Here is a 27,108-nt window from a genome sequence, read left to right on the forward strand (position 1 = left end):
TACCCAAACCGGAGATTTGAAAGTGAAACAAAAGAGAGGTAACGAGAGAACACAAGGCCTCACATAGCTGTCTGATCAGTCGTTTTGGATTCACTCTGTGACTACAATGGCGTACACATCCTCCCTAGTTGACGATCTGTCCTGTTCGGTTTGCTGTGACATTTTTAAAGACCCTGTTATCCTAACGTGTAGTCACAGTTTCTGCAAAGGCTGTCTACGGACATGGTGGACGCAAAACCAGGAACAGAACTGTCCACTTTGCAAGAGGAGATCTTCAAGGCCCGATCCACCCAGGAACATTGCCCTGGAGAACCTGTCGGAGGCCTTCCAGCGGGAGAATGCGGATCTCTGCCCTCTGCACGGTGAGAAACTCAAGCTCTTCTGTCTCGATGACCTGGAGACGGCGTGTCTCATCTGTCGAGATTCTGAAAAACACGCCAACCACAGATTCCTTCCTGTGGAGGAAGCTGCCCTGAGCCGCAGAAAAGAAATGAAGAAATTACTAAAACCCCAGAAGGAGAAGTTAAACGACTTTGTTGAGACCAAGAGAAAGTGTGAGGACATGTTAAATCTTACTTGTGAAAAGTAATCCCCCGATTCTATGGTACTCAACATAGACATCTTAGACGGAGCATTGGCTGCTGGGACGCGAGAAATACGGCCGCCATCTTGGAGTGGTCAACCGGGAGCAGCAACCATAGACGGCAACAGCAGCAGAAACAAGATGCCGGGCTGTTGTACAGCATATTCATGCTCAAATCGGCGGACCATCCTTAATAGGAATCGGGGGATTACTTTTCACAAGTAAGATTTAACATTACCGTACTATTGGTTTTATTTTGTGAAAGGAATATTACCAGCATTTTTGTCTTCGATAGTACCACTGAAATCGTAGCCAGCTAGGCTAATAAACAAGAGTATGACCATAATATGATTGCTTGTCAATGAAATGAAAGAAATACTTGAATAAATAAATGATGAAGATAAAGATTGTAAAAGACAATAGGGATAAAAGTTAGTTATGCATGCTGCCAATAAAATTACAGACAAGCATGTCTACTTTGAGAACCACAAGATGAGGGTGACCCTGGCTGCACAGACACTGAGTCGCTCCGTGTCAGTGGCTCTCCGCACAATGAGGGATCTTTGCTACTCTCAGTTCAAGGACTGCGAGGCAACGGCAGAATTCATTGAGGTAATACAATTAGTGATTTAAAGAACCCAGTACCTGTTTCTTCTTTTTAAACTAGTGCATGCCCGTCCATCCATCGAAGTGGTAAAGCTCTGAAATTTCCTGTAGTACAAAGCAGACTTATGGAAAGAAGGAAGTCAAGCAAATACTAATACTTGCATTTTTACTTGCATGTTGAACATACAGTTTAGAAATATGTACCTAATACCTTATGATTTAGATGCCGCTATGTCTTTATAGATTATTGACAGGCTGTTTGATACAATGAATGGACGCAATCCTCGTGCCAAAGGATACAAAGCTCCCTTGGGTGCTTTTAATTGGACGGAGAGGAAAGCATTTTTCTCAAAAGCTAGGGAGTACTTGCTCACTTTGGTGACAAAAGATGGAACCCCCCTTCACCGGTCTAAGAGGTCAATTAAAATAGTGTTTGTTAAGTTCATGACATGAGTTCTCCGATACTCTTATTTCCTTATTCATCGTGTTCCTAAGATGCTCCGTTGTTCCCTTATGCATCGTGTTCCTAAGATGCTCCGTTGTTCCCTATAGGGTGTCTTGTTTCGCCATGATCAGAGTAATACAACTTTTTTCTTTTTCAGGTACTTGTCGGTCATCGGATTTGTCATCAATATCGACACGTTGATGCTGATGATTCCTGAACTGCTCCAGGTTCAGCGGTATGTGCTCACCTACAGGTTCAGCCAGGATCACTTGGAGCTCCTATTTAACTCAATCTCAGTCAGGTACGGTTGATGTTTTAATAATAAACAATAAATTCTTAAAATATAACTAATGAATATCTTTGTTATGTCTATGTGAATAATGTATATTGTGTGCCTGTTTTCCATACAAGGCGGATGTAATAATAATCCCACGGCATGCCAGTTCCAGGCCATCTTCCGTCGTCTGATGGTTCGGTGTGGTGTCTCACCTAGTGAGACAGGCAATGTGGCAGCCCATGATAACACTGTGTCCCTGTCTGCTGTGGAGATGTCCTCTGCTGAAACTGCAGAGGACATCTCCACAGCAGACAGGGACACAGTGCCGACGATGGCATAGCGGCATACATACATGTCTTTATAGATTATTGACAGGCTGTTTGTTACAATGAATGGACGCAATCCTCGTGCCAAAGGATACAAAGCTCCCTTGGTTGCTTTTAATTGGACGGAGAGGAAAGCATTTTTCTCAAAAGCTAGGGAGTACTTGCTCACTTTGGTGACCAAAGATGTAACCCCCCTTCACCGGTCTAAGAGGTCAATTCAAATAGTGTTTGTTAAGTTCATGCCATGAGTTCTCCGATACTCTTATTTCCTTATGCATCGTGTTCCTAAGATGCTCCGTTGTTCTGTTATGCATCGTGTTCCTAAGATGCTCCGTTGTTCCCTTATGCATCGTGTTCCTAAGATGCTCCGTTGTTCCCTTATGTTAGTTCTGTTCTGATCATTTTCCGTGTATTTATCTATATTATTTACTGTAAATAAACATTCCATCAGCAGATTTGTATTATGATGCATTCTCATTTTAGGCAAAGTATGAGACAAAACAGTATAATTGTAACCATGAATAAGTCATTCAATTAACAATATTTAAATACTAACATTGTTGGGTAAGAATTTGGTTTTATTCTGAATCCAGTGAAACAGATTGGTGGTTTTAGCTGATATAAAAACTTTCAGGTGTTTTATGTTTAAATATTTGGCAGACGCTTTTTTCTAAAGCGACATACATATAAAACAATCACTGTAAACATAATCATTTAAGGAAAGAATGAAAGTAAACACAAAATATCAATACAAAGTGTCAAGACAGAATAAACTGCTGCTGCAGCCACAGTCAGAGATTCAGTCTATAAGGTCCCTAAGATATATACATATCTATTGTATTAATACATTGCTTATGCAGGATATATATGTCATTGTTTCTTCAACTTAAAAAATTCCCAGTTTTGATCTCGGGTGTCTGGTCACTTAAAGCACATCAGAATATTATTAGTGTTAAGCCAACTATGAATAATAAAACACGCCAAACCATGTGGCCTTTATCATAGCTACACGTATGACAAAAAAAAAAGCATGAAAATCAGTGGTATTCAGTGAGGTATGATTAATTAAATGCGCTGACAGTTCATTGCTCCAGCCAAACGGATTGCACTGAGTGGAGCGGATGACCACTCCAAGATGGCGGCCCCGCGTCTCGTCAGCGCCAGTAGGCGGTAGCATTCGATGCTCCGTCTATCTATAAGATGTCTATGGTACTCAACGGCAGCCATCTTAGCTACGTAGCGGAAGAGGCGGAGCCAGGCTGAGCACAAGTCGGCGCATTTTCCACATAGCCATCATTAATAGTCATTTTGTAGTTTTTATAGCTTTTATAGTTTTTATAGCTTTTTATAGCTGCTAGGCGTAAAGAGTTCACCGTTCAAAGCGGGATGTTTATTGCGGGGGAGGAGCCGCGGCGGCAGTCGTGATCGTAATTTCCGGTAAGTGCACCACGGAGTACTCGATTTGGAACAGCACTCACATCTGAAAAATTACCTTACTCAAGTGAGTACGGATAGTGTAGTGTACTTCCTTTAAGTATACTCATGGAAGTACGGGTATTGGAACACGGCACAGGCCTAAAATAGCTGTCTGGCCAGTCGTTTTGGTTCACTCAATGGCGTACACATCATCCCTAGTTGACGATCTGTCCTGTTCTATTTGCTGTGATCTTTAATGACCCTGTTATCCTATCGTGTTAGGACAGACATGGTGGACAGAAAAACAGCAACAGCAGTGTCCACTTTGCAAGAAGAGATCAAAGACAACACCACTCAGGAACATTGCTCTGAAGAACCTGTCGGGTGCCTTCCAGCGGGGGAACGTGGATCTCTGCGCTCTTTACGATGAAAAACTCAAGCTCTAATGTCTCGATGACCGGGAGACGGCGTGTCTCATCTGTCGAGATTCTGAAAAACGCCAAACACAGATTCCATCCAGTGGATGAAGCTGCCGCGAGCCACAGGGATGAAATTCAGAAATTACTAAAACCTCAGAAGGAGAAGTTAGCGCACTTCGTTGAGACCAAGAGAAAGTGTGAGGACATAGCAGCGCATGTCCGAGAGACAGATTCAAAAGGGGTTTGAGAAGTTTCACCCGTTTCTTTAAGATGAAGAGAAGTCCAGCAGGATCGCTGCGCTGAGAGACAGCAGTTGAAAGGTCAGAAGATAAAGAAGGAGATCGAGGAGCTGTCGAAGCAGATAGAAACCATTTCGCACACAGTCACCGAGACGGAGCAGCAGCTGGTGGCTGGAGACATTTCCTTCTTGAAGAAGTTCAAGGCTACAAGAGAGAAAGTAGACCAGCTCCGACTCTTGCCAGCTCTACCAGAGGGAGCGCTGCTGGACATGGCCAAACACCTGGGCAACCTGGCCTACGCAGTCTGGAAGAAGCTGGAGGAGAACGTCTCCTACTCTCCTGTGATCCTGGACCCAAACACAGCTGACCCCGATCTCCACCTGTCTGATGAACTGACCAGCGTGAGACGTGGAGCGAGACAGCAGCTCCCTAAGAACCCAGAGAGGCTATATTATGGCGTGCTGGGATCTAGGTCCCTTGAATCAGTTACCTACACCTGGGAGGTAGAGGTGGGAGACAGCGCTGAGTGGGAGCTGGGTGTTACGGGCAACAAAGGAAACCACCAAACAGGTGTGTCCAGGCAACACAGTCTCACTCCCTACTCGTCAAATGTTTGACGCATGGCCAAGGATCCCTGGCGTCAATTTCCGACGAAAAATGGGTACCTTTTTCGTCGTTTTTCAACGCGGGGTCCGTCAGATAGACCTTCATGTTCAACACGGTCTCACTCACGTGCAGGCCCCCACCCTCGTGTTCTTCCAAGGCCCTCCCCCAGCTGACCTAATGATTCGCCCCCACACTGATTGACAAGAAGAACATTACAATACAAGCACATAGAACAACTGGCATAACGGACAACGAAATACAATGCAACACATAACACACAAACTATTTAACTGTCCCAGGGTCGCTACAATATCGTAAATACAAATTCGTTCTCAGCCTATTTTTGCCATTTATTTACCGTGTTACTATGGCAGAATAAAGAATAAATTCATGCATCATCATTCAACTTGAACATGTGTTTTTACAGTATAGAGTGGTGGAGAGGGACGACGTATGTTGGCAAACCCGGAAGTGAGCGTCTCCCTCGGTTCCCTTGACAAAAAGCCAACGGGTTTTCCATTGGATTTTGGATTATTGCAGAAAAATTAGCATCTTTGAAGCAACTCCTCAAAAATGGAAACTAAATAAATAAATAAAAATAACCGTGCTCCAAAGAACGAAGTGTAAACCAATGCATTCTGAATGGGAGTGTTTCTCCGATTTTTCCATGCTACACAGAACGAAATGTAAACCCATGCAAATAAAGACTTCATGGTCATAATAATTTAAATATCATTGATCTACAGAGTGTGTAGGGAGGTATTCTATTTTTTTCAACGGGGCTGAATCCAGTCACTTGACCGTCATGGTTGCTATGGTGGTTGCTATCGACCGCCCCCTCTAATACTCGTGGCTCTAAAAACCACGCGGCAAAGGAGCTGCCGTAAATTGTGTTGTTTTTGTCGTAAACTAGGGTCCGATGGTTGAAAAATAGACAGATATTCCAAGGTATCCTTAAAAGGCAGCTTGGATGTGTTTATTTTCTGCAGTTTAGACTTCTATAACTAATTTTTGAAAGCAAAACACCAAGCTCATTGATTTAACGAGGGAGGGTTATTTGAAACAATTTATTAAATAAATATTTGTGAGAGGTCATTCCTTCTCCTGATTTTACTTCCTATTTATGTCTAGGGTAAACCCCTACTGTCCACAAGCATCCCCCCCCTCCCCATATGGATTTGGAGAATTGTTGCCACGTCCCAGTGGTGGAGGTATCATATATATATGAAAGAGGGCATTCAATTATAGCCTACTACAATGATCAATTAGGAGGCCGAAGCCCTAAAGGAAGTGATCCAATAGGTGACTGAGTCGACAACATTTGAGTAAGCTGTATAGGGTCTCTTATATATCAAAGGGGGTCTCAAAGGACGCATACGCTTCAACCTGTGGCTCCAGCACTACAGGAAATGACTCCGCAAGTGCTCCATCTCGTTGCAACTCACCCAGCGGCTCGCTTGCAAGATTTTGCCCTGAAGTTCTTCCCAGACCTACACCCTAGCCATCCAACATGCATATCTGAGAATCAGGCCTCTCTTTAATAATGACAAAAAGTTATGAGAGAAACACACATTAACTTTTTGTTATCTCATAAGCGGCGTGGTGCCGGCTCCTTTTGACCTTTTGACCCCAGACTTCAAAAACGTGGCCACAGGCCAGCTGTGTCTACACACCTTTAGCCACAAATGTACACCTCCATCCCACAAAAAATGGGGACTAGAAAATAACCTCTGTCTTATGTACATTTACTGTACTGTTGGAGGTCACGCCCCTTTGCCGACCTTTTCGAGATAGCTAGGGATGCTAAAATGTTTACACACATTTCCCGGGGCCCCGTGAACGACATATCCGAGATTTGGAGTTCTAGCCCTTAGAGAAAAAAAGTTTTCCCAAATGGAGTGTCATTTGGACAAAGCCCCTCAGAAGTGTAGCCTGCAAGACCTAATGGTTCAGAATGTGGTGGAAAAACAGTTTTTGAGATAGGAAGGTCCTACCGCCCTGAAATTTGAATACCTTATTCTAGGGCCTAACTGGGACCTCCGCACCGAAACTTGGCTCAAAAACTGTTTTTCCACCACATTCTGAACCATTAGGTCGCGTCACAGGGTTTGATGGGAAGGGGCGGGCCTTCTGAGAGGGGGTTCCGGGGGTTTCCTTCCGGGCGGGAGTTTTGGTTGTTGTAGTTTTCCGGTGGAGCTGTGCCTGCCTGTCCGATTGTGGAATCCAATAAACCTGCTATCAAGCTTACTTCGCTCACTACCTCGCCTGTGGTTATTACAATATCATTAAAAGTTACATAAAGTAACGGTTTAATAACCGTAACGCGGGAAACACGTGAGCTGCTAGTTTAGCGAAAGCAGCGTCCCTAGCAACCTGACGTCGTTGAAACATGCGAGCGAGCCGATAAAGTCTTCCTAATAACTATAAAACTAAAGATCAGACACAATCACTGATTGAAGATTATGCAAGTAAAAAGCATATTTCTCGCTAGAAATGTTATTAGAAACACGTTTAACGTAACGGTGAATCGGTCCTAAAATATTGCATTTCCCATTTGAATAATAAATATTAATAAAGATCATACACATTCACTGACTGAAGATTATTCAAGGAAAAAGTACATTTCTCGCTAGAAATGGCATTAGAAACACGTTTAATGGTGAATCTGTCAAACAAATCAATAGACAATAGCTACGGCATCACCGTTGATAAACATCGATTTCCTTTCGTCTATATCCGACGGTGAGGGATTAACATGAATGTCTATCTGACGGACCCCGCGTTGAAAAACGACGAAAAAGGTACCCATTTTTCGTCGGAAATTGACGCCAGGGATCCTTGGCCATGCGTGAGCAAGGTACGTTTTATTAGGCCTACTCTGTTTTCTGGGAATAATTGACGCAAGCAGAAACCAGAAAACCAGCCGTTTTTTCGTTTTTTCGTTTTGACAAGAAAACGAAAATCAAGATTTCAGTTCGTTTATTCGTTTCTACGTTGTCAAAAAAACGAAAATCAATATTTCAGTTCGTTTATTCGTTTTTTGGTTCTTACTGAGCGAAACGAATTTACCACTCAATATCTGGTTTCCGCCGGTGGGCGGGTCCTCTTGTTGGCTAGCGTGCTTCATTGCCCTGTGCTCTTCATAATAAAAGTTCTTCCGTTTGATAATGCCGACAAAAATATTACTGTATTATAGACACTAGCAGACACAGGACCACACCACCCACAGTCAAGACTGACACGGCTTCAAATAACAATAATAGTGTTCATAATCATTTGACAATGAGAACTTATGAAGTTATGATGACTTCAGTGCAGTTGATGTTTATCCACAGTTAATACATGCAGAGTAGACCTGAGGGCTTTACTACGACATCATTGTCCGGCTCTGAACTATGCGCTCTGTACGCGTTCACATCAAATTAGCTGAGATCGCGGGCTGCTGATTTCCTCACAGCCTGAGAGCTATGAGGAATCCAAGTGATTACAACACATTTCTGACAGCTGCATATTGCGCAGGGCTCTCCGTGAGACGCACGCAATTCAACCCATGCACACGCTCACACGCCGCACAACTTGCGCCGCTATTTGACAGTGGAAGGGTAGGAATCAAATGCGTCCGGGTGAAATTTCAAAATCGTCCGGGATTTTAATAAAGCCTCAATACATGTTCACATTTAATTTGCGTTGCGTTCCTCTGGGTCTGTCACAAACTAGTTGGGCTACGCCCTCCCATACTCAGTTCTGTTCGCTTTGCATTGGTGGAAGTGAGTAGGGGGAGTGGTTAAGTAAAGCCTTCAGATTGGACGGTTTGACTTTAGAGTTACCGTCATGTTTTGTATTATATTTTTTTACCATTATTGTTTTATAGGGACAAGCATTAACACATTTCTCCTGCAGGGGATTGATAAAGTTCTATCTATGTAACAGAAGGGAACACTTACTCATACTCCATCAAATATTCATACTCATACTTTGCACACTTTACCACAGCATTGGCCTACTGAATGCCACAGATATATTTTTAAGCATTGGACTGAATGCCGCGTAAATATAATATATGTTTTGCACGTTTGCAACGTTTCAAAGTTCAGGGAAAGTATATGCCTCTACTGGTGTTGCTTAGACCAATATCCTTTTGAGGCAGTGTTGTTTCTGAATATTAGTGTTAAGGGCCAATAAGGCCTACTATCATACATTAGTCACCATGTCTGTGAACAAATTTGTATGCAGTTACATATTAATATATCCCCCCCCCCAAAAAATCGAACTCTGAACTCAGTTCAAAAATGGAGAGCCCTGCATTGCGCATCTGTTGACCTTTATCCATTTACATTAAACAGATAATTTTTTCTTGCTGGAAGATATTTTATATTGTTTTCATATTATTATTTACTGACAGTGATTACAGAATGCGAGTTTGTGTTATATTGAAAGCGAGGCTGGGTGTGCCTATGAATATAGGCTACAGTGAGTTTTTTAAGGTGCTGTACAAGCAAATCATATTGACTACAGTGACAAAGAGTGTACAGTAACCTACTTCATTCAATATTGAATAGGCTACTGTAGCCTACACTATGTACAGATGGTTTTGCTCTTTGCTCATGGCAGTTGTGGCAGTCATTTTAACATGTCAGCAGGCAAGCTTCACTCATTCAAGGATTTATAATGCTTTGTCCTATAGCCTACTTGGAACGTGTTTTGAAATGGATCTATAGTAGCCTATAGAAATTTGCCAGCTGGAATACAAAGCAAACTCCTTCAAATGCACATTCATGGAAGTCTTGTATTGTCATCCCCAAATAATGCTGCAATGTAATAATATACATCTTTAAATGCACAATAATGAATCATTACCTTTATTATGACTTATCCAAAGTTTTTATTGGCTCCCAGAATGCAGGTCTGTTAGTGACTCCCATTATCTCTAAAAACAGACTGGGAAGTCGAGCCTTCAGTTACTGGGCTTCTTTACTGTGGAACCAGCTCTCCCCATGGGTCAGAGAGGCAGACCCCCCCCCCCCCCCCCCCCCTCACCTTTCGCACCTTGCTCATGCTATGTAAAGCCCTTTGAGACAAACTGTTTGTAAAAACGGGCTATAAAAATAAAATGTCCTTGCCTTGCCTAACCCGCTTGGACTGTAATTCATATTCATGCTACTAGTTTGATCATTGTGAATAGAGATTCTTATAGAGGTGTTATAGTCAAACGGTATAGGGTATATACAAATTTCTATGTGTTTAGGCCAGTTATGAGATCTAGTTAACATCATTAAAAGTCATTTCCAAACACATTAAAGAAAAGAAAAAAACAAAAGCAAAGAGATTTTGCAGCAGTAGCACACTTTTACTTAAACAGAGTGGGATAGGAATCAGGTTAACAAAACATAACATCTAAGCTGTCTAACACATTACCAACGCAACATTGAAACATCATAAAACATCACAAAAAAAACAGCTGGAATACAAAGAGTTTGCTTTGTATTCCAGCTGGCCTGTTATGAGCAAATTTCTATACGCTACTATAGATCCATTCCAAAACATGTTCCAAGTAGGCTATACGACAACGCATAATGCATCCTGGAATGAGTGAAGCTTGCCTGCTGACACATTAAAATGACTGTCACAACTGCAATGAGCAAAACCATTTGTACATAGTGTAGGCTACAGTAGCCTATTCGATATTGGATGAAGTAGGTTACTTTACGCTCCCTGTCACTGTACAGAGTAGACAATATGATTTGCTTGTACAGCACCTTAAAAACTCACTGTAGCCTATATTCATAGGCACACTCAGCCTCGCTTTCAATATAACACGCACTCGCATTCTGTAAACACCATCAGTAAATAATAATATGAAAACAATATAAAATATCTTTCAACAAGAAAAAATAATTTGTTTACTTAAAATGGATAAAGGTCAACAAATGCGCAATTTTCAGCTGTCAGTAATGTGTTGTGATCACTTGTAGGCCTATTCCTCATAGCTCTCAGGCTGTGAGGAAATCAGCAGCCAGCGATCGCAGGTCTGCTCTGCATGTATTAACTGTGGCTAAACATCAACTGCACTGAAGTCATCATAACTTCATAAGTTCTCATTTTCAAATGATTATGAATACTATTATTGTTATTTGAAGCCGTGTCAGTCTTGACTGTGGGTGGTGTGGTCCTCTGTGTCTGCTAGTGTCTATAATACAGTAATATTTTTGTCGACATTATCAAACGGAAGAACTTTTATTATGAAGAGCACAGGGCAATGAAGCACGCTAGCCAACAAGAGGACCCGCCCACCGGCGGAAACCAGATATTGAGTGGTAAACTCGTTTTGGTAAGAAGAACCAAAAAACGAATAAACGAACTTAAATTTTGATTTTCGTTTTTTTGGACAAAACGAAAAAACGAAAAAACGGCTGGTTTTTGGTTTCTGCTTGTGTCAATTATTCCCAGAAAACAGAGTAATAAAACGTACCTTGCTCATGCGTCACACATTTGACGTGTAGGGAGTGAGACTGTGTTGGTCCAGGATTTGGTTTTGGCTCACTCGTGTTCAATATTTTACAATAGGGTTACACAACGGTAGATACAGATCAGCATCATCCCATCGATCTGAAGGATGGGTTGATCTCCCAGCAATGCAAAAGTTATAGAGAATCAGAATGAAGTATGATCCGACCACTTATGAAATATCCTTCAGTGATCTTAAAACCAACCAGACAATAGAATCATTTAAGACCAGGGGGGAGGGAGGATTACCATTTATCAATTCCACTGCTACAGTTCCTTTGAAGATTTTCCCAGGAAAGGAGCCAGTGAGGGGCTGGTGGGGCAGGTTGAGGGAGTGACCCCCCTGGCGGTCATTAATGCCCCTCCTACCACAGTTCATGGCGTGGCCAAAAAAAACCATTCCTTTTTAGTTATTATTTTAATATTAAATGTGCAAACTATAACTTAAATGGAATAAAATAAATTACCGGGGAAATCGCATCATTTGGGTTGTGCATGCATAGCAGGTCAGGCTTGGTCGATGCTGCTGGGTAAACTTGGTACATTTGATTTCAATGTTAGACAGTTTTCCCGCCTATATATCAAGGACTCTTAGCCTAATTATCGACAAAAATTGGATTTATGAAAATGACTTAGACCTCCTCCTCCTCAGCCAGCAGCAGACTGTGACTACTGCAACTCTTCTGACGGTTAGCCGTTTGTTCAATTCACTTCTTGAAGCCAGCCCTGGCCTTCATTAGGCGCTAAGTGCCTAATCTTACGCGCGTAACGCGTTCAGTGTGGCCGTACCTTAAGGCTTACTAAGCATGTACATTGTTGAGTAATGTTTGCTGGGTTTATCTGCATTTGTGTTTTATAGGCTACGTGGCGGCCTGTAGGCCTAAACACGTGTGGCTTGTCCAATAGGCTACTTGCTGCCCTAATGCGTGCCTTCTGTCAGCGGACCTGTTCTGTTTCTTATGTTGTCCAAGGGTGGTTTTGATGATTGTGGAGGCTGTTCTCTAAGGTTTATAACCAGTGACAGGCCTGCTTAATGTTTTTTTGGAGGTGCATAAACTGTGAGAGGTGAATAAACCATTTCTGACATATCAGAGGTGGGTAAACTGCAATTATTTGCGTTTCGGACATCCCCCCGCCTTTTATTATCGTCTTTGTGTGTGTGGCTGCGTAAACTGTGCATAGGGCTACTACCACATAGCCTCGACAACAACAAGAAGAGCATATTGTTGCTAGGAAAGAAAAATGTTTTTAGTTTTTGATAGCATTTCTGGTCTGTTTGACTATGAGGTCGCCACTGCCTTAAAATATTTCTCAAACGGTGGAGACCACTGCCCCTCCAGTAGATCTGCTCTGGCGCCAACAGTGGCGCCAGTTCCGTGTTGTGAACCATATTCTGTATTGTCCTTGTTGATCCGTAAGCAATGGAAAAACACCCCCACCCTCCTCCTTGACCCTTTCTCCCCCTCATTTGCATTAAAGCTAAAGACACCGAAACGGTGCACTTGGGGAAAGCTCAAAGTGCGACTGGCTCGAAGTGGCTGTAATTCTGTACAACGGCTGAATTTCAGGAACGTCTTCAAATACTGTATTAGAGGCCCACTTATAGCCATATTAAAGCATCCATAAAGAAGCATGCCATGGGAACTTTACCTGGTTACCTAGGGGCCCTTTAATTTCTTGTTTCAACAGGGAGAGACTGTAGCATGTATCCGTTTATTTTGTACATCGGCAATTTATTGCATCAACAGATCGTAAGGGATTTTTATGTAAACGTTTCATGTGATTTCTTGGACTGCCTCCGTTTAGGCGCTAGTGAACCTTATTATATATCCACACATTCCAGTATGTGAACGCAGACCAAACAGTTATAAAGACTTCCAATGGTTTTTATTCCCGCTCTCTTAATGTGTTGCCTATTGTTGTGGTGTTGTTTATTTTTTTCCCTTTTGTTTGATTGTCTGGACTGTTTGTATGTATTCCTTTCTTATTTGTAAAGCGTATTTGAGTACTTAGAAAAGTGCTATAAAAAACGGATCAATTATTATTTTTTATTATTATTCATGAGCCACATTTACAACATAGGCCTATGCATATTATGACAGACGTTCAATACCATCTTTAGTGTCGCAGCTCAGAAGGTGTTTTAACGACAGCTTTTGCTACTAGGTTAATTAAAATGTCTCATTACCAAAAGGTGTTTCCTGGCAGGTGTTTCTGTAATGAAAAGGCATTGCCTTTTCATTACAGAAACAACTCAAAAGGAGGTTACATTTTGAATTTGTTTAAATTAGGACAATACAATGAAAAGGCAGCAACAATTCAGTGTGAAATGCAGTAGTGACAGTAAGTTATAATGGTTCAGAATTGTTTTATTTTCTATTTGATCGTCCAAATGGATTACGGCATCTTCATTAAGCAGTTCTATCATCAATACATGCCAATGGGAATTTATGAGATCCTTAATAACCAGAATAAGACAAACTATTTATTATGGTGTGTGGTTTTGTCTTCAGCCATTTAAAACCTGATTAACGATGGAAGTCGGAAGAAAAGTCGATCAAAATTCTTGTTTTATTGTTTCTTTATTATTATTATTGTTTCTGCTTGGTTGCCTTAACAACCATAACATTTTATGACATTGACATATTTAGCCATGTTCACCCTTTACTATTAAACACTGCACACCCCATTATATCATATTGTGTAATCATAGTGCACCATTTTTAGTTTGCTTATAACTTGGCATTGATTCATGAATTAAAGCAGAAATTTGTTTCAGATCATTTAGATCCAAAAAGTATAGAGCTGTTTTCTTAAAACGAGTCAAACTGAGCAGAGTCTCAACCAACCATCTGGTTTTATGTTGATGTCGTTGTTGCGTCCCTGAACAGTCAGCGAGCTTACGTTTCAGGCCAAAAAGAAGAAACAAAAAGAGTAGAGAAGGATGTGTGATAAAAGAGGAGAGCGGCCTACATGTAGGAATCGGTCCACTCCTTGATGGCCTTGTGGCAGTCGTATTGCTGTTTATTATTCGCCCCGCTTGTGTCGTGCAGCCAGCGATTGAAGCGCACCTCGTCCTTCCCCAGCACCATGTACTGACCCACCACCATGGAGGCCTGAGACAGACAGACAGACAGACAGACAGACAGAGACACAGAGAGAGGATACAACAAACATGTTATCAGACCATCCTATCAGGCAGTAACTGAGCTGATTGGTGACCGTGTCCCCAGCAGCAGGGCTAACATATAGTCTCCCCTCATTGTTAATTCTAAAGGCATAAATACATGTCCCTCATAGTATTGACAACATGCCTCTAACGGCCCCCTGACTGAACAGTCCCGTCAACCGGCTCCTCATTTGGTGACACTTGAATTCCCAACCCGTCCCTTGGCCTCAGAGTGGTGTGTGTAGCTCCTGCACCTTTTCAAAGCCATTCGTCACGAGCCTCTCGCCGAGTACGTTTCCGATGCCGGGCAGAGCGTCTGACCTCTTCCTGCCCAATGGCTCAGACACGAGGTCAGCGTGTTTCTTTGTGGTCGTCGCCATGTTCACTAGGAGGTCGTGGTGAGGGGTCACCCGATCTGAATCAAAATATGACAGATTAACACATAATATTCATTATTAAAACCAACTTGACTTCATCTGGTAATATGCCTTCACCAGGTAGAGATTCAACCATAGACTTCAAACCAAACCACTAGTAGATTCACAAACCTGCCAGGTCAGAATCAAAGCGTTGGCATTTTAAGGTTGGGCCTTTCTGGTATGAACGTTATCCATTTGACGGCATTATCCCTTTGAGCCACTGACGTCCCTGTACTGCGTCATGCCTCGTTCACATGGTGAAGATGTCGATTGATAGGCACACAACATCAAGAATTCTCCAAGCACACATTTCACAAGAGAATTAAGGGCTTTCTTAAAATAGTACAGATCTAAAATTTGGCACCGTTAATGGTATCCACCTAATGATAGCCGTAAGGTAGTTATACAATAACAAAATGGTCATATAGGCAAAATAGGTTGGGGACGTTTGGCTTTTCTATGAAATTGTGGGAAAAGTAAAAAATTTTAGAGCAGAAGACCAGGGTGAAAAAGATGCATCTGAGAGTCGCAAGAACTTTAAAGCGCCCCGTATTTAAAAGCATTGAATCGTAAAGGGTACAAGGAAAACTTTATTTTTTTGTTGTCCCTTTTCTGATTTGTTGCTTGTAGAGTCTCTGGTCTCTTCTCACCCGCTCCTCCGATATGGACTCCCCCTGTCTGCACTGCAGCAGGCCACACAGTGTTAATGCGTCTGCTCAATCACAAGTTCACACAGCAGCGTTGGATGAGTTGGATTATTATGCTCAGTTCAGTATAGTCGTCTCAAAGCTAAAAGAAAATCATTCTGTGGTCCAGCTCCAAGGCACTGGTCTAATTTTAAATGGGTACACTCAGGCTACCGTCTTACCACTTTATTCAGAAATTATCTGCGTTTTGTTGTGATCTCTTTTTTTTTATGAAATGAAAAATAAAAATAATATAAGGCCTAATGCAAGATCTGCTGTCTGTTTGGTATAATTTGGAATAGTGTGCAGCCTTGAACCTTGAACCAAAAGGGGGCGTTGCTTTTCGCCAATACGCAGTTCCCCCTTTCTTTGAGACTTTATATGGCAACCAAACATGACGAGGTTCAGATTGTTATATAGTCCATTTACGATGATGTTAATGAAGAAGTATAATAATTTTTTCTCAAATTATTATAAACGAATACATTTTAGAACTGAGGACATAGTGGCAATTTTCAGACTGTCGATCAGAGCCGCTCTTTTCTGATAGTGAGGGAAACTGTCACAGTGATTCTCCGTCACTACTCAAACCGGGGATTTGAAAGTGAAACAAAAGAGAGGTAACGAGAGAACACGAGGCCTACACATAACACAAAGCTTATTTTCTCCAGAAAAAAACCCTTTGATTTCATAAGATTTTAAATGTTAAATGCTATAAATCGATTATGCAGCTTGGCCTTTTGACCTACCTATATCAAAACACATCTGGTGAACTGAACTGACTGCCCCACACATAACACAAAGCGTATTTTCTCAAAAACCCCACCCTTTAATTGTATACTATTTTTTCATGTTAAAAAAGCCTATAAATCTATTATGCGGTTTGATCTTTTGACCTACCCATATCAAAGCACATCTGGTGAACTCAGCTAACTGCCCCACACATAACACAAAGCTTTTTTTCTCAATAAACCCACCCTGAAGTGGCAAACCCTTTGTTCGCCCTATTTGTTCCTAAGGCAGAGATGGTCCGACACACATTTCTTGGGAAGCACGCACAGAGAGCGTTTAACTTTGTGTTGATTCATTTATTTTTAATCATTTAATTTATATTATAGTGACGTTTTACCGTACCTTTGATGAGAATTAAAGGTGTGTTAGCCCAGTAGCGCCGCTGCCGCTGTTTAGCCGGACCCAGAGTGATGGAGATAACGATAGTTATGTTATTACAACTCTAGTTCTAAGATTGTAGGCGTAGCCGTCTTGGCTTCCCCCTATGGGCTTTTCCCGTGCGCGTGCTTGCGCGCACTGAAAATGTGAGCTATGCCAGTACACGGCATGATCCCTTTGAGCCACTGACGTCCCTGTACTGCGTCATGCCTCATTCACATGGTGAAGATGTCGATTGATAGGCACACAACATCAAGAATTCTCCAAGCACACATTTCTCCAGAGAATTGAGGGCTTTCTTTTTCCTACAAATCTGAAAATTTGGCACTGTTAATGGTATCCACCTAATGATAGCCGTATGGTAGTTATACAATAACAAAATGGTCATATAGGCAAAATAGGTTGAGACTGTGGACGTTTGGCTTTTCTATGAAATTGTGGGAAAAGTAAAAAAATTTAGAGCAGAAGACCAGGGTGAAAAAGATGCATCTGAGAGTCGCAAGAACTTTAAAGCGCCCCGTATTTAAAAGCATTGAATCGTAAAGGGTACAAGGAAAACTTTATTTTTTTGTTGTCCCTTTTCTGATATGTTGCTTGTAGAGTCTCTGGTCTCTTCTCTACCGCTCCTCCGGTCTGCACGGCAGCAGGCCACACAGTGTTAATGCGTCTGCTCAATCACAAGTTCACACAGCAGCGTTGGATGAGTTGGATTAATATGCTCAGAGTCAGTTCTGGATAGTCGTCTCAAAGTTAAAAGAAAATCATTCTGTGGTCCAGCTCCAAGGCACTGGTCTAATTTTAAATGGGTACACACAGGCTACCGTCTACTTAACACTTTATTCAGAAATTATCTGCGTTTTGTTGTGATCTTTTTTTTTTTATGAAATGAAAAATAAAAATAATATAAGGCTTAATGCAAGATCTGCTGTCTGTTTGGTATAATTTGGAATAGTGTTTAAGCAGCCTTGAACCTTGAACCAAAATGGGGCGTTGCTTTTCGCCAATACGCAGTTCCCTTTCTTTGAGACTTCATATGGCAACTTACCAAACATGACGAGGTTCAGATTGTTATATAGTCCATTTACGATGATGGTAATAAAGAAATATAATATTTTTTTCTCAAATTATTATAAACAAATACATTTTAGAACTAAGGACATAGTGGCCATTTTCAGACTGTCGATCAGAGCCGCTCTTTTCTGATAGTGAGGGAAACTGTCACAGTGATTCTCCGTCACTACTCAAACCGGAGATTTGAAATTGAAACAAAAGAGAGGTAACGAGAGAACACGAGGCCTCACATAGCTGTCTGATCAGTCGTTTTGGATTCACTCTGACTACAATGGCGTACACATCCTCCCTAGTTGACGATCTGTCCTGTTCGGTTTGCTGTGACATCTTTAAAGACCCTGTTATCCTATCGTGTAGTCACAGTTTCTGCAAAGCGATCCGCGTTCCCCCTCTGCCCTCTGCATGGTGAGAAACTCAAGCTCTTCTGCCTCGTTGACCTGGAGACGGCGTGTGTCATCTGTCGACATTCTGAAAAACACGCCAACCAAAGATTCCTTCCTGTCGATGAAGTTGCCCCGAGCCACAGGGAAAAAAATCAGAAATTACTAAAACACCAGAAGGAGAAGTTAGAGCACTTCGATGAGACCAAGAGAAAGTTTGAGGACATAGCAGTGCACATTAATGTCCAGACCGCGTACACCGAGAAACAGATTCAAAAGGAGTTTGAGAAGCTTCACCAGTTTCTCCAAGATGAAGAGAAGTCCAGGATCACTGCGCTGAGAGACGAGAAGAGCAGTTGAAAGATCAAAAGATGAAGGAGGAGATTGAGGAGCTGTCGAAGCAGATAGAAACCATTTCGCACACAGTCACCGAGACGGAGCAGCGGATGGTGGCTGGAGACATTTCCTTCCTGAAGAAGTACAAGGCTACACCAGAGAGAGTAGCCCAGCCCCCACCCTCGCCAGCTCTACCCAAGGGAGCGCTGCTGGACGTGGCCAAACACCTGGGCAACCTGGCCTACGCAGCCTGGAAGAAGCTGGAGGAGAACGTCTCCTACTATCCTGTGATCCTGAACCCCAACACAGCTGGCCCCGATCTCCACCTGTCTGAGGACCTGACCAGCGTGAGATGTGGAGCGAGACAACAGCTCCCCGAGAACCCAGAGAGGCTACAGTTGCCGCTTTCACACCAAAAAGAACCGAGAGCCAGTTCCGGGCTGGTGCTAGGGCCAGTTCCAAACTGGTTCCAGCCTTACCCCAGTTAAGAACCGGTTGGTTTCACACCGGCCAGAGCCAGCCATGGAGCCGGCGTGAGCAACGTCATGACGTCACTGCAAACGTCTCCGCTAGTGAGCTTGGACAGAAGCATACGGCCGACATCTTTCTTTATTCTGGGTGGAAATAGTAACATAGTTACGCCATTAAATGCGTTTATGGAAACATTTTTAGCGAGAAATGTGCATTTTACTTTCCTAATGTTTGCTCGGTGAATGTGAAGGATGTTTGGTTTGATAGTTATGACGAAGAGGGAACGCTCCGTTCACTTGCATGGACATGGACTAATCTGGCTGCGTTGGCGCGTTGACGCGTTGAACCACCACACAATGATCAAGCGTCAGGTTAGGCGCGCAGAAGAACCCTCGCGCCAGTTTCAAACACAACAACAACAATTTCGTCTTCGATTCAATCCGTGTATGGTTCGTTCTTTGAATATTCCGATTTAAAACAAAATCAGAAAAAACAAAAAAGAACCATACACGGATTCACTTCCATTGTTTACTTCGGTGTTTTAAAAAATGCCGGTCTTCGTTGGTCTTCCTGTTTATGAAGGTACGGATAACTCCGCCCCCTGCCCCCGGCGTAAAAGCGGTTCTAGTTCTAGCCCAGCTCTAAAGCGGGGCCAGAGTTGAACCGGTGTTTAGGGGCCGGAGCCGGTTCTTTGGCGGTGTGAAACCAAAGCCCTGGCCCTAGCTCCGAACTGGCCCGGAACCGGCCCCGATTTTGCGGCGGTGTGAAAGGGGCAAGTATGGCGTGATGGGATCTAAGTCACATGAATCACGGACCAAAACCTGGGAGGTAGAGGTAGGAGACAGCGCTCAGTGGGAGCTGGGTATTAGAGATGGAAACCAGCCTTTGCGCGACCATGTTGTTAATTATCTTAAAATAGGGTTACATAACGGTAGATACAGGTCAGCATCACCACAACAATCTGGAGAATGGGTTGATCTCCCAGCCATGCAGAAGTTACAGAGGATCAGAATGAAGTGGGATCCGACCACTCGTGTAATCTCCTTCAGTGATCTTAAATCAAACAAGACAATACATTCATACCCGATCAAACCATGTTGTGTACAATTATCTTTTATCCATTCCACTGATACAGTTCCTTTGAAGATTTCCCCAGGGAAGGAGCAGTAACAGTTGGGCTTGGGAGTTAGGAACCACCTGAGTGTGACTGTACTGCTCTTTATTTCTGTGTTGTAAACCATATTCTGTATTGTTTTTGTGGATCCGTAAACAATGGAAAACAGAACAAGGATTTAAGAAATGCATCTAAAGACGTGCATGTTTCCATTTCACATTGCGTGTTTGTATAATACATAGGCTACATGTATGGTTTCCTAATTACGTAAAATCATGTTGTATGTTTAATATGTACAATTATGGATTATTACTAATTATGTTTAACAGGGTTATATGCTGTGTAAATGTTTTACTGATTAAATTGAAAAGGATTACGTGTTGTGTAAATGTGTGACATAACCAAGTATTATTATTATTAGTTATTATATCGATCAGGGTGATTGCTGGGGGAGCTTCAGAGGTAATTGGAAGGCCTGATTGTCATTTTGATTTTGAAGTCAATAAAGTTTGATTCAAGAACATTTTCGCCTTTAAGTATGTAAGCAGGATTGAGAGAATCTAAAAATAAAGGGTTCAAATAGTGAGTTTGCAAATGTGATTAAGTACAGCCTACAGTTACATACAGCGGCCACTAAGGGGCAGCAAAACATTTGTGATGAGAGCGTGTTGGTTCGGACGGGCAATAGTGAGTTTGCAAATGTGATTAAGTACAGCCTACAGTTACATACAGCGGCCACTAAGGGGCAGCAAAACATTTGTGATGAGAGCGTGTTGGTTCGGACTCCTCTCACCAGAGAGCTTAACTGACCTGGGACCTTTCTGACTTGGTTAAATTAATATGCTCTGTTATGCATAGTCAACATAGACTACTTTTAAACGGCATTAATACATATATTCTAAAAGACTACCAACCATTCCTTTCCAAAAAGTTCAGTTGTGATGAATGAATTTCAGGTGCTGTTTAATGTTGTGTAACTTAAATGAGTGGCAATGACAGAAGGTCATGTTCAGCTTGTTCATAATGCTCTATACAGGATTCAAACTCTCAACCTAAGGATCAACAGTACACGGCATTATCCCTTTGAACCACTGACGTCCCTGTACTGCGTCATGCCTCATTCACATGGTGAAAATGTCGATTGATAGGCACACAACATCAAGAAAACTCCAAGCACACATTTCACAAGAGAATTAAGGGCTTTCTTAAAATAGTACAGATCTAAAATTTGGCACTGTTAATGGTATCCACCTAATGATAGCCGTAAGGTAGTTATACAATAACAAAATGGTCATATAGGCAAAATAGGTTGTGGACATTTGGCTTTTTCTTTGAAATTGTGGGAAAAGTAGAACATTTTAGAGCAGAAGACCAGGGTGAAAAAGATGCATCTGAGAGTCGCAAGAACTTTAAAGCGCCCCGTATTTAAAAGCATTGAATCGTAAAGGGTACAAGGAAAACTTTATTTTTTTGTTGTCCCTTTTCTGATTTGTTGCTTGTAGAGTCTCTGGTCTCTTCTCTACCGCTCCTCCGGTCTGCACGGCAGCAGGCCACACAGTGTTAATGCGTCTGCTCAATCACAAGTTCACACAGCAGCGTTGGATGACTTGGATTAATATGCTCAGTTCTGTATAGTCGTCTCAAAGTTAAAAGAAAATCATTCTGTGGTCCAGCTCCAAGGCACTGGTCTAATTTTAAATGGGTACACACAGGCTACCGTCTACTTACCACTTTATTCAGAAATTATCTGCGTTTTGTTGTGATCTTTTTTTTTTATATAATGAAAAATAAAAATAATATAAGGCCTAATGCAAGATCTGCTGTCTGTTTGGTATAATTTGGAATAGTGTTTAAGCAGCCTTGAACCTTGAACCAAAAGGGGGCGTTGGTTTTCGCCAATACGCAGTTCCCCCTTTCTTTGAGACTTTATATGGCAACTTACCAAACATGACGAGGTTCAGATTGTTTTATAGTCCATTTACGATGATGTTAATAAAGAAATATAATAATATTTTCTCAAATTATTATAAACAAATACATTTTAGAACTGAGGACATAGTGGCCATTTTCAGACTGTCGATCAGAGCCGCACTTTTCTGATAGTGAGGGAAACTGTCACAGTGATTCTCCGTCACTACTCAAACCGGAGATTTGAAAGTGAAACAAAAGAGAGGTAACGAGAGAACACAAGGCCTCACATAGCTGTCTGATCAGTCGTTTTGGATTCACTCTGTGACTACAATGGCGTACACATCCTCCCTAGTTGACGATCTGTCCTGTTCGGTTTGCTGTGACATTTTTAAAGACCCTGTTATCCTAACGTGTAGTCACAGTTTCTGCAAAGGCTGTCTACAGACATGGTGGACGCAAAACCAGGAACAGAACTGTCCACTTTGCAAGAGGAGATCTTCAAGGCCCGATCCACCCAGGAACATTGCCCTGGAGAACCTGTCGGAGGCCTTCCAGCGGGAGAATGCGGATCTCTGCCCTCTGCACGGTGAGAAACTCAAGCTCTTCTGTCTCGATGACCTGGAGACGGCGTGTCTCATCTGTCGAGATTCTGAAAAACACGCTAACCACAGATTCCTTCCTGTGGAGGAAGCTGCCCTGAGCCGCAGAAAAGAAATGAAGAAATTACTAAAACCCCAGAAGGAGAAGTTAAACGACTTTGTTGAGACCAAGAGAAAGTGTGAGGACATAGCAGCACACATTGATCTCCAGGCCGCGCACACCGAGAGACAGATTCAAAAGGAGTTTGAGAAGCTTCACCAGTTTCTCAAAGATGAAGAGAAGTCCAGGATCACTGCGCTGAGAGGCGAAAAGAAGTTGAAAGGTCAGAAGATGAAGAAGGAGATCGAGGAGCTGTCGAAGCAGATAGAAACCACTTTGCACACAGTCACCGAGACGGAGCAGCAGCTGGGGGCTGGAGACATTCCCTTCCTGAAGAAGTTCAAGGCTACAACAGAGAAAGTAGCCCAGCCCCCACCCTGGCCATCTCTACCCGAGGGAGCGCTGCTGGACGTGGCCAAACACCTGGGCAACCTGGCCTACGCAGTCTGGAAGAAGCTGGAGGAGAACGTCTCCTACTCTCCTGTGATCCTGGACCCCAACACCGCTGGCCCCGATCTCCACCTGTCTGAGGACCTGACCAGCGTGAGACGTGGAGTGAGACAGCAGCTCCCTGAGAACCCAGAGAGGCTGAAGTATGGCATGCTGGGATCTGAGTCACTTGATTCAGGGACCTGTGAGGTAGAGGTGGGAGACAGCGCTCAGTGGGAGCTGGGTGTAACATTCTTTCTTCGCCGCAGCAGTGTTGTTCATTATTGTAAGATAGGATTACATAACGGTAGATACAGATCAGAATCATCACATCAATCTGGAGAATGGGTTGATCTCCCAGCGAAGCAGAAGTTACAGAGGATCAGAATGAAGTGGGGTCCGACCACTGAAGTATCCTTCAGTGATCCTAAAACCAACCAGACAATCCACTCATGGAAGAAGACCATATCATTGGAGAAATCGAAGGTTTTACCATTCATCAATTCCACTGATACAGTTCCTTTGAAGGTTTCCCCAGGGAAGGAGCTGTAACAGTGGGTTCTGGAGTTAGGAACCATGTGAATGTAAATGTACTGCTCTTTATTTCTGTGTTGTAAACCATATTCTGTATTGTCCTTGTTGATCCTTAAGCAATGGAAAAAAGAAAAAGGATTTGAATAATGCAAATAATAATGTTAAGACATGCATGTTTTCTTGTCAGGTGGTCAGAGATTAATGTTGTGGTTTCCTAATTATGTAAAATCATGTTATAGTTTTAATTTGTAAAATTATGGATTATTACTAAATAGATTTAACAGGATTATGTATTGCGTGAATGTGGGACATAACCAAGTATTAGTATTCGTTTTTAAATCGATCAGGGTGATTGTTAGGGATGCTTCACAGGTAATTGGAAGGCCTGATTGTCAGTTGGATTTTGAAATCAATAAAGTTTATTTTGGTATGTGAACTGGATTGAGAGATTATTTAAAAAAAATGGGGTCAAATGGTGAGTTTGCAAATGTGATCACGTACATCCTACAGTTACATACAGCGGCCACTAAGGGGCAGCAAAACATTTGTGATGAGAGCGTGTTGGTTCGGAGTCCTCTCCCCAGAGAGCTTAACTGACCTGGGACCTTTCTGACTTAGTTAAAGTAATAGGCTCAGTTAGGCATAGTCACCATAGACTACTTTTAAACGGCATTAATACATGTATGCATGTATAACAGGCTACCGACCATCTCTTACAAAAAAAAACGGTTGTGATCTTTGATCTTCTCACCTTCCATAACTCCATTCGAGGAACTGCTTTAAAACATGATCTGATGAAGGATACGTTCCCTGCCTAGACATTAGCCTACCGTTCTCTCTGAAGGCCCGAGAAGGAGCTCCAGTCTCGAGTCTGACTCGGCCCAAACAATTCATTCAAAAAGGTAAAGAAAAGAGGATCCTAAGATTAAATAATATTTAATCTTCTAAGCTTTGATTTCTTTTACATTTCTATGCTTGACCGTTTCATTTCATAAAGGTTATAATAACTGTAGTGCTGTATCTTAGGCTGTGTCTCAATGCAGGTCAAAGCTGGCTTCGTCTTTACCTGTCGGCCGCTCTGGGGCTCTCCATCTAAATTATTTATTGTTCCCACCATGGTACTGTACGTCATCGTGCATCTCGCTAAAACAGGTAATTTCACCATGGGTGCAGGTACTCTTAAGATAAGTTAAGATAATCCTTCATTAGTCCCACAGTGGGGAAATTGGCAGGGTTACAGCAGCAAGGAGGATAGTTCAAATAACCGATAACAGTAGTGCAAAATACAATAAGAAAATACAAATACAAAATATAACCGCAAGCGGTGATTAACTCTGAGCAAAATGAAAAGTCCAGAACACACAAATGGAAGAAATATAAATATAACACATTGTCATATTTAAGTAAAGATGTTCCAGTTATAAACCTGAACTGCAGCCTCATTCACATGGTCAAAATGTCTATTGATAAGCACACAACATCCAGAAATCTCCAAGCACACATTTCTCAAGTGAATTAAGGGCTTTCTTAAATGAAAATACCTGAAAAATCTTTGAGATTCTGGGGAAATAAAATTTGTTGTCAAGAACACTAGCGGAATAAATATAAGTATGACCGAGTTCATTATGAAGGAAAAATGGTTAACGAAGAAGTTCCCCTTAATGCCATACTGTGTCTTGGCAGTCAGATTCTTGGAAACTAATGAGCCTGATGAATTTCAGGTGCTGTTCAAAGTTGTGTTTCTTAAACAAGTGGCAATGACGCTCTATACAGGATTCAAACTATCAACCTAAGGATCACCTGTACACAGGATTATCCCTCTGAGCCACTGACATTCTTCTACTGCATCAAGCCTCATTCACATGGTGAATATGTCGATTGATTGGCACACAACATCGAGAAAACTCCTAGCACACATATCAGAAGAGAATTAAGGACTTTTTTTTAAAAGAGTTCAGATCTGAAAATTTGCACTGTTAATGGTATCTACCTAATGATAGCAGATTTACGCAAAATGGGTTGAGACTGTGGACATTTGTTTTTTCTATGAAATTGTGGGAAAAGTAAACATTTTTAGAGCAGAAGACCAGGGTGAAAAAGATGCATCTGATTTTAGAGATTAATATGATGAAAGAATTTTGAGTCCAGGTCAATCTCTTAAGGAGAAATAAGGCTAGTTCATATTCTTTTTAATAGCGCCACCTTTGGGTGCAGTACCACAATTTGGATTTATTAGTAGTGGGGGGTATTGGTATCCACCTAATAATAGTTGCATGTATTTTTATACAATAACAATATGGTCATATAAGAAACATGGGCTGACTGTTCAAACTTTATTGGCCAATATTTCTCAAATGAAGCAAAGTCAAACAAATTCTGTTTAATGATTTTTGTGAGGCTTGGTCTAAAGATTTTATGCGGTGACTTTGGTGAATTTTTGATTATTTTTGTAGCCTGTGAATCTTTTTATCATGTTTAGCTTTAATATGAAATCGTGGGAAAAGTATACATTTTTAGGGCATAAGAAAATGGATTTTATAAATGCGTCTTATTCTAGAGATTAATATTCTGAACGATTTTTGAGATTCTTGAGAATTTTGAGTCCAGGTCAATCTGGTGAGGAGAAATAAGCCTAATTCATGATTTTTTACAATAGCGCCACCTTTGGGTGCAGTACCAAAATTTTGGGTTCATGGGTGGAGGGGCTTATTGGTAACCATACCTGAAAATTTCAAGAGTTTTCGACTTACGCTATAGGCTGCAGTATGACTTTTACAGAATTTGAGGGGAAAAAAACACGTTGCAGAAACAATAGGGGCCAAGCAGCTTCACTGCTCGGACCCCTAATAATGGACCATGCACAACAGTGCACTTTTGCATATTGGCAGGGAGTGTGTGTGTGTGTGTGTGTGTGTGTGTGTGTGTGTGTGTGTGTGTGTGTGTGTGTGTGTGTGTGTGTGTGTGTGTGTGTGTGTGTCTGTGTGTGTGTGTGTGTGTGTGTGTGTGTGCGTGCGCGCGTCTGTGTGTCAGCGAGAGCAGTGCTGATTGTAGAATCTGACTGCTGCCCTGTCTCCGTCACACACCGCCGGTCTCTCAGCCTATCACTGAATCCACCTGATTAAACAAAGCCTCGCAGCGTCTCCTCTGCACGCTGGGCTCCCTCGTTCGGATGAGTTTGGAAAAGGAGCGCTTCGTTCAATGTGAACTGTATTGCTCAGGAGAGACTAAGTATTTTGTAAGTATTTTTCGTTTATGAGAGAGAGAGTGAAAGAGAGAGAGAGAGAGAGAGAGAGAGAGA

At 42.1% G+C, this 27,108-nt stretch overlaps 2 protein-coding genes and 1 long non-coding RNA gene across 6 annotated transcripts; 2 read left to right on the forward strand and 1 right to left on the reverse strand.

The window, feature by feature from the left end:
• Nucleotides 1-24,246, forward strand: LOC115546975 (tripartite motif-containing protein 35-like). Of its 2 annotated transcripts, none has more exons than XM_030360855.1 (2): nt 1-562; nt 22,935-24,246. In XM_030360855.1, exons 1-2 carry the CDS (start codon nt 107-109, stop codon nt 23,826-23,828), a joined length of 1,350 nt encoding a protein of 449 aa, XP_030216715.1. In that variant the 5' UTR covers nt 1-106; the 3' UTR covers nt 23,829-24,246. The 2 variants fall into 2 exon arrangements, with proteins under 2 accessions (XP_030216715.1, XP_030216716.1); XM_030360856.1 differs by lacking the exon at nt 1-562 and adding an exon at nt 17,661-18,261 and having other exon boundaries at nt 22,533-24,246.
• LOC115546988 (uncharacterized) lies at nt 587-2,690 on the forward strand. 2 transcript variants are annotated; one of them, XR_003977317.1, is made up of 3 exons: nt 587-1,605; nt 1,792-1,935; nt 2,046-2,690. It is a non-coding gene; the product is annotated as an uncharacterized LOC115546988 (long non-coding RNA). The 2 variants fall into 2 exon arrangements; XR_003977316.1 differs by having other exon boundaries at nt 587-1,935.
• Nucleotides 13,975-16,986, reverse strand: LOC115546984 (barrier-to-autointegration factor). Of its 2 annotated transcripts, XM_030360864.1 has the most exons (4): nt 16,830-16,947; nt 15,617-15,692; nt 14,845-15,005; nt 13,975-14,537 (listed from the first exon to the last, which is right to left on the reverse strand). In XM_030360864.1, the coding sequence occupies exons 3-4, from the start codon at nt 14,968-14,970 to the stop codon at nt 14,391-14,393; spliced, it is 273 nt and encodes a 90-aa protein (XP_030216724.1). In that variant the 5' UTR covers nt 14,971-15,005; nt 15,617-15,692; nt 16,830-16,947; the 3' UTR covers nt 13,975-14,390. The 2 variants fall into 2 exon arrangements, with proteins under 2 accessions (XP_030216724.1, XP_030216723.1); XM_030360863.1 differs by lacking the exon at nt 15,617-15,692 and having other exon boundaries at nt 16,830-16,986.
• Nucleotides 24,247-27,108: the final 2,862 nt, after the last annotated feature.

The sequence above is a fragment of the Gadus morhua genome, chromosome 7, assembly GCF_902167405.1.
Source record: "Gadus morhua chromosome 7, gadMor3.0, whole genome shotgun sequence".
Taxonomy (NCBI): domain Eukaryota; kingdom Metazoa; phylum Chordata; class Actinopteri; order Gadiformes; family Gadidae; genus Gadus; species Gadus morhua.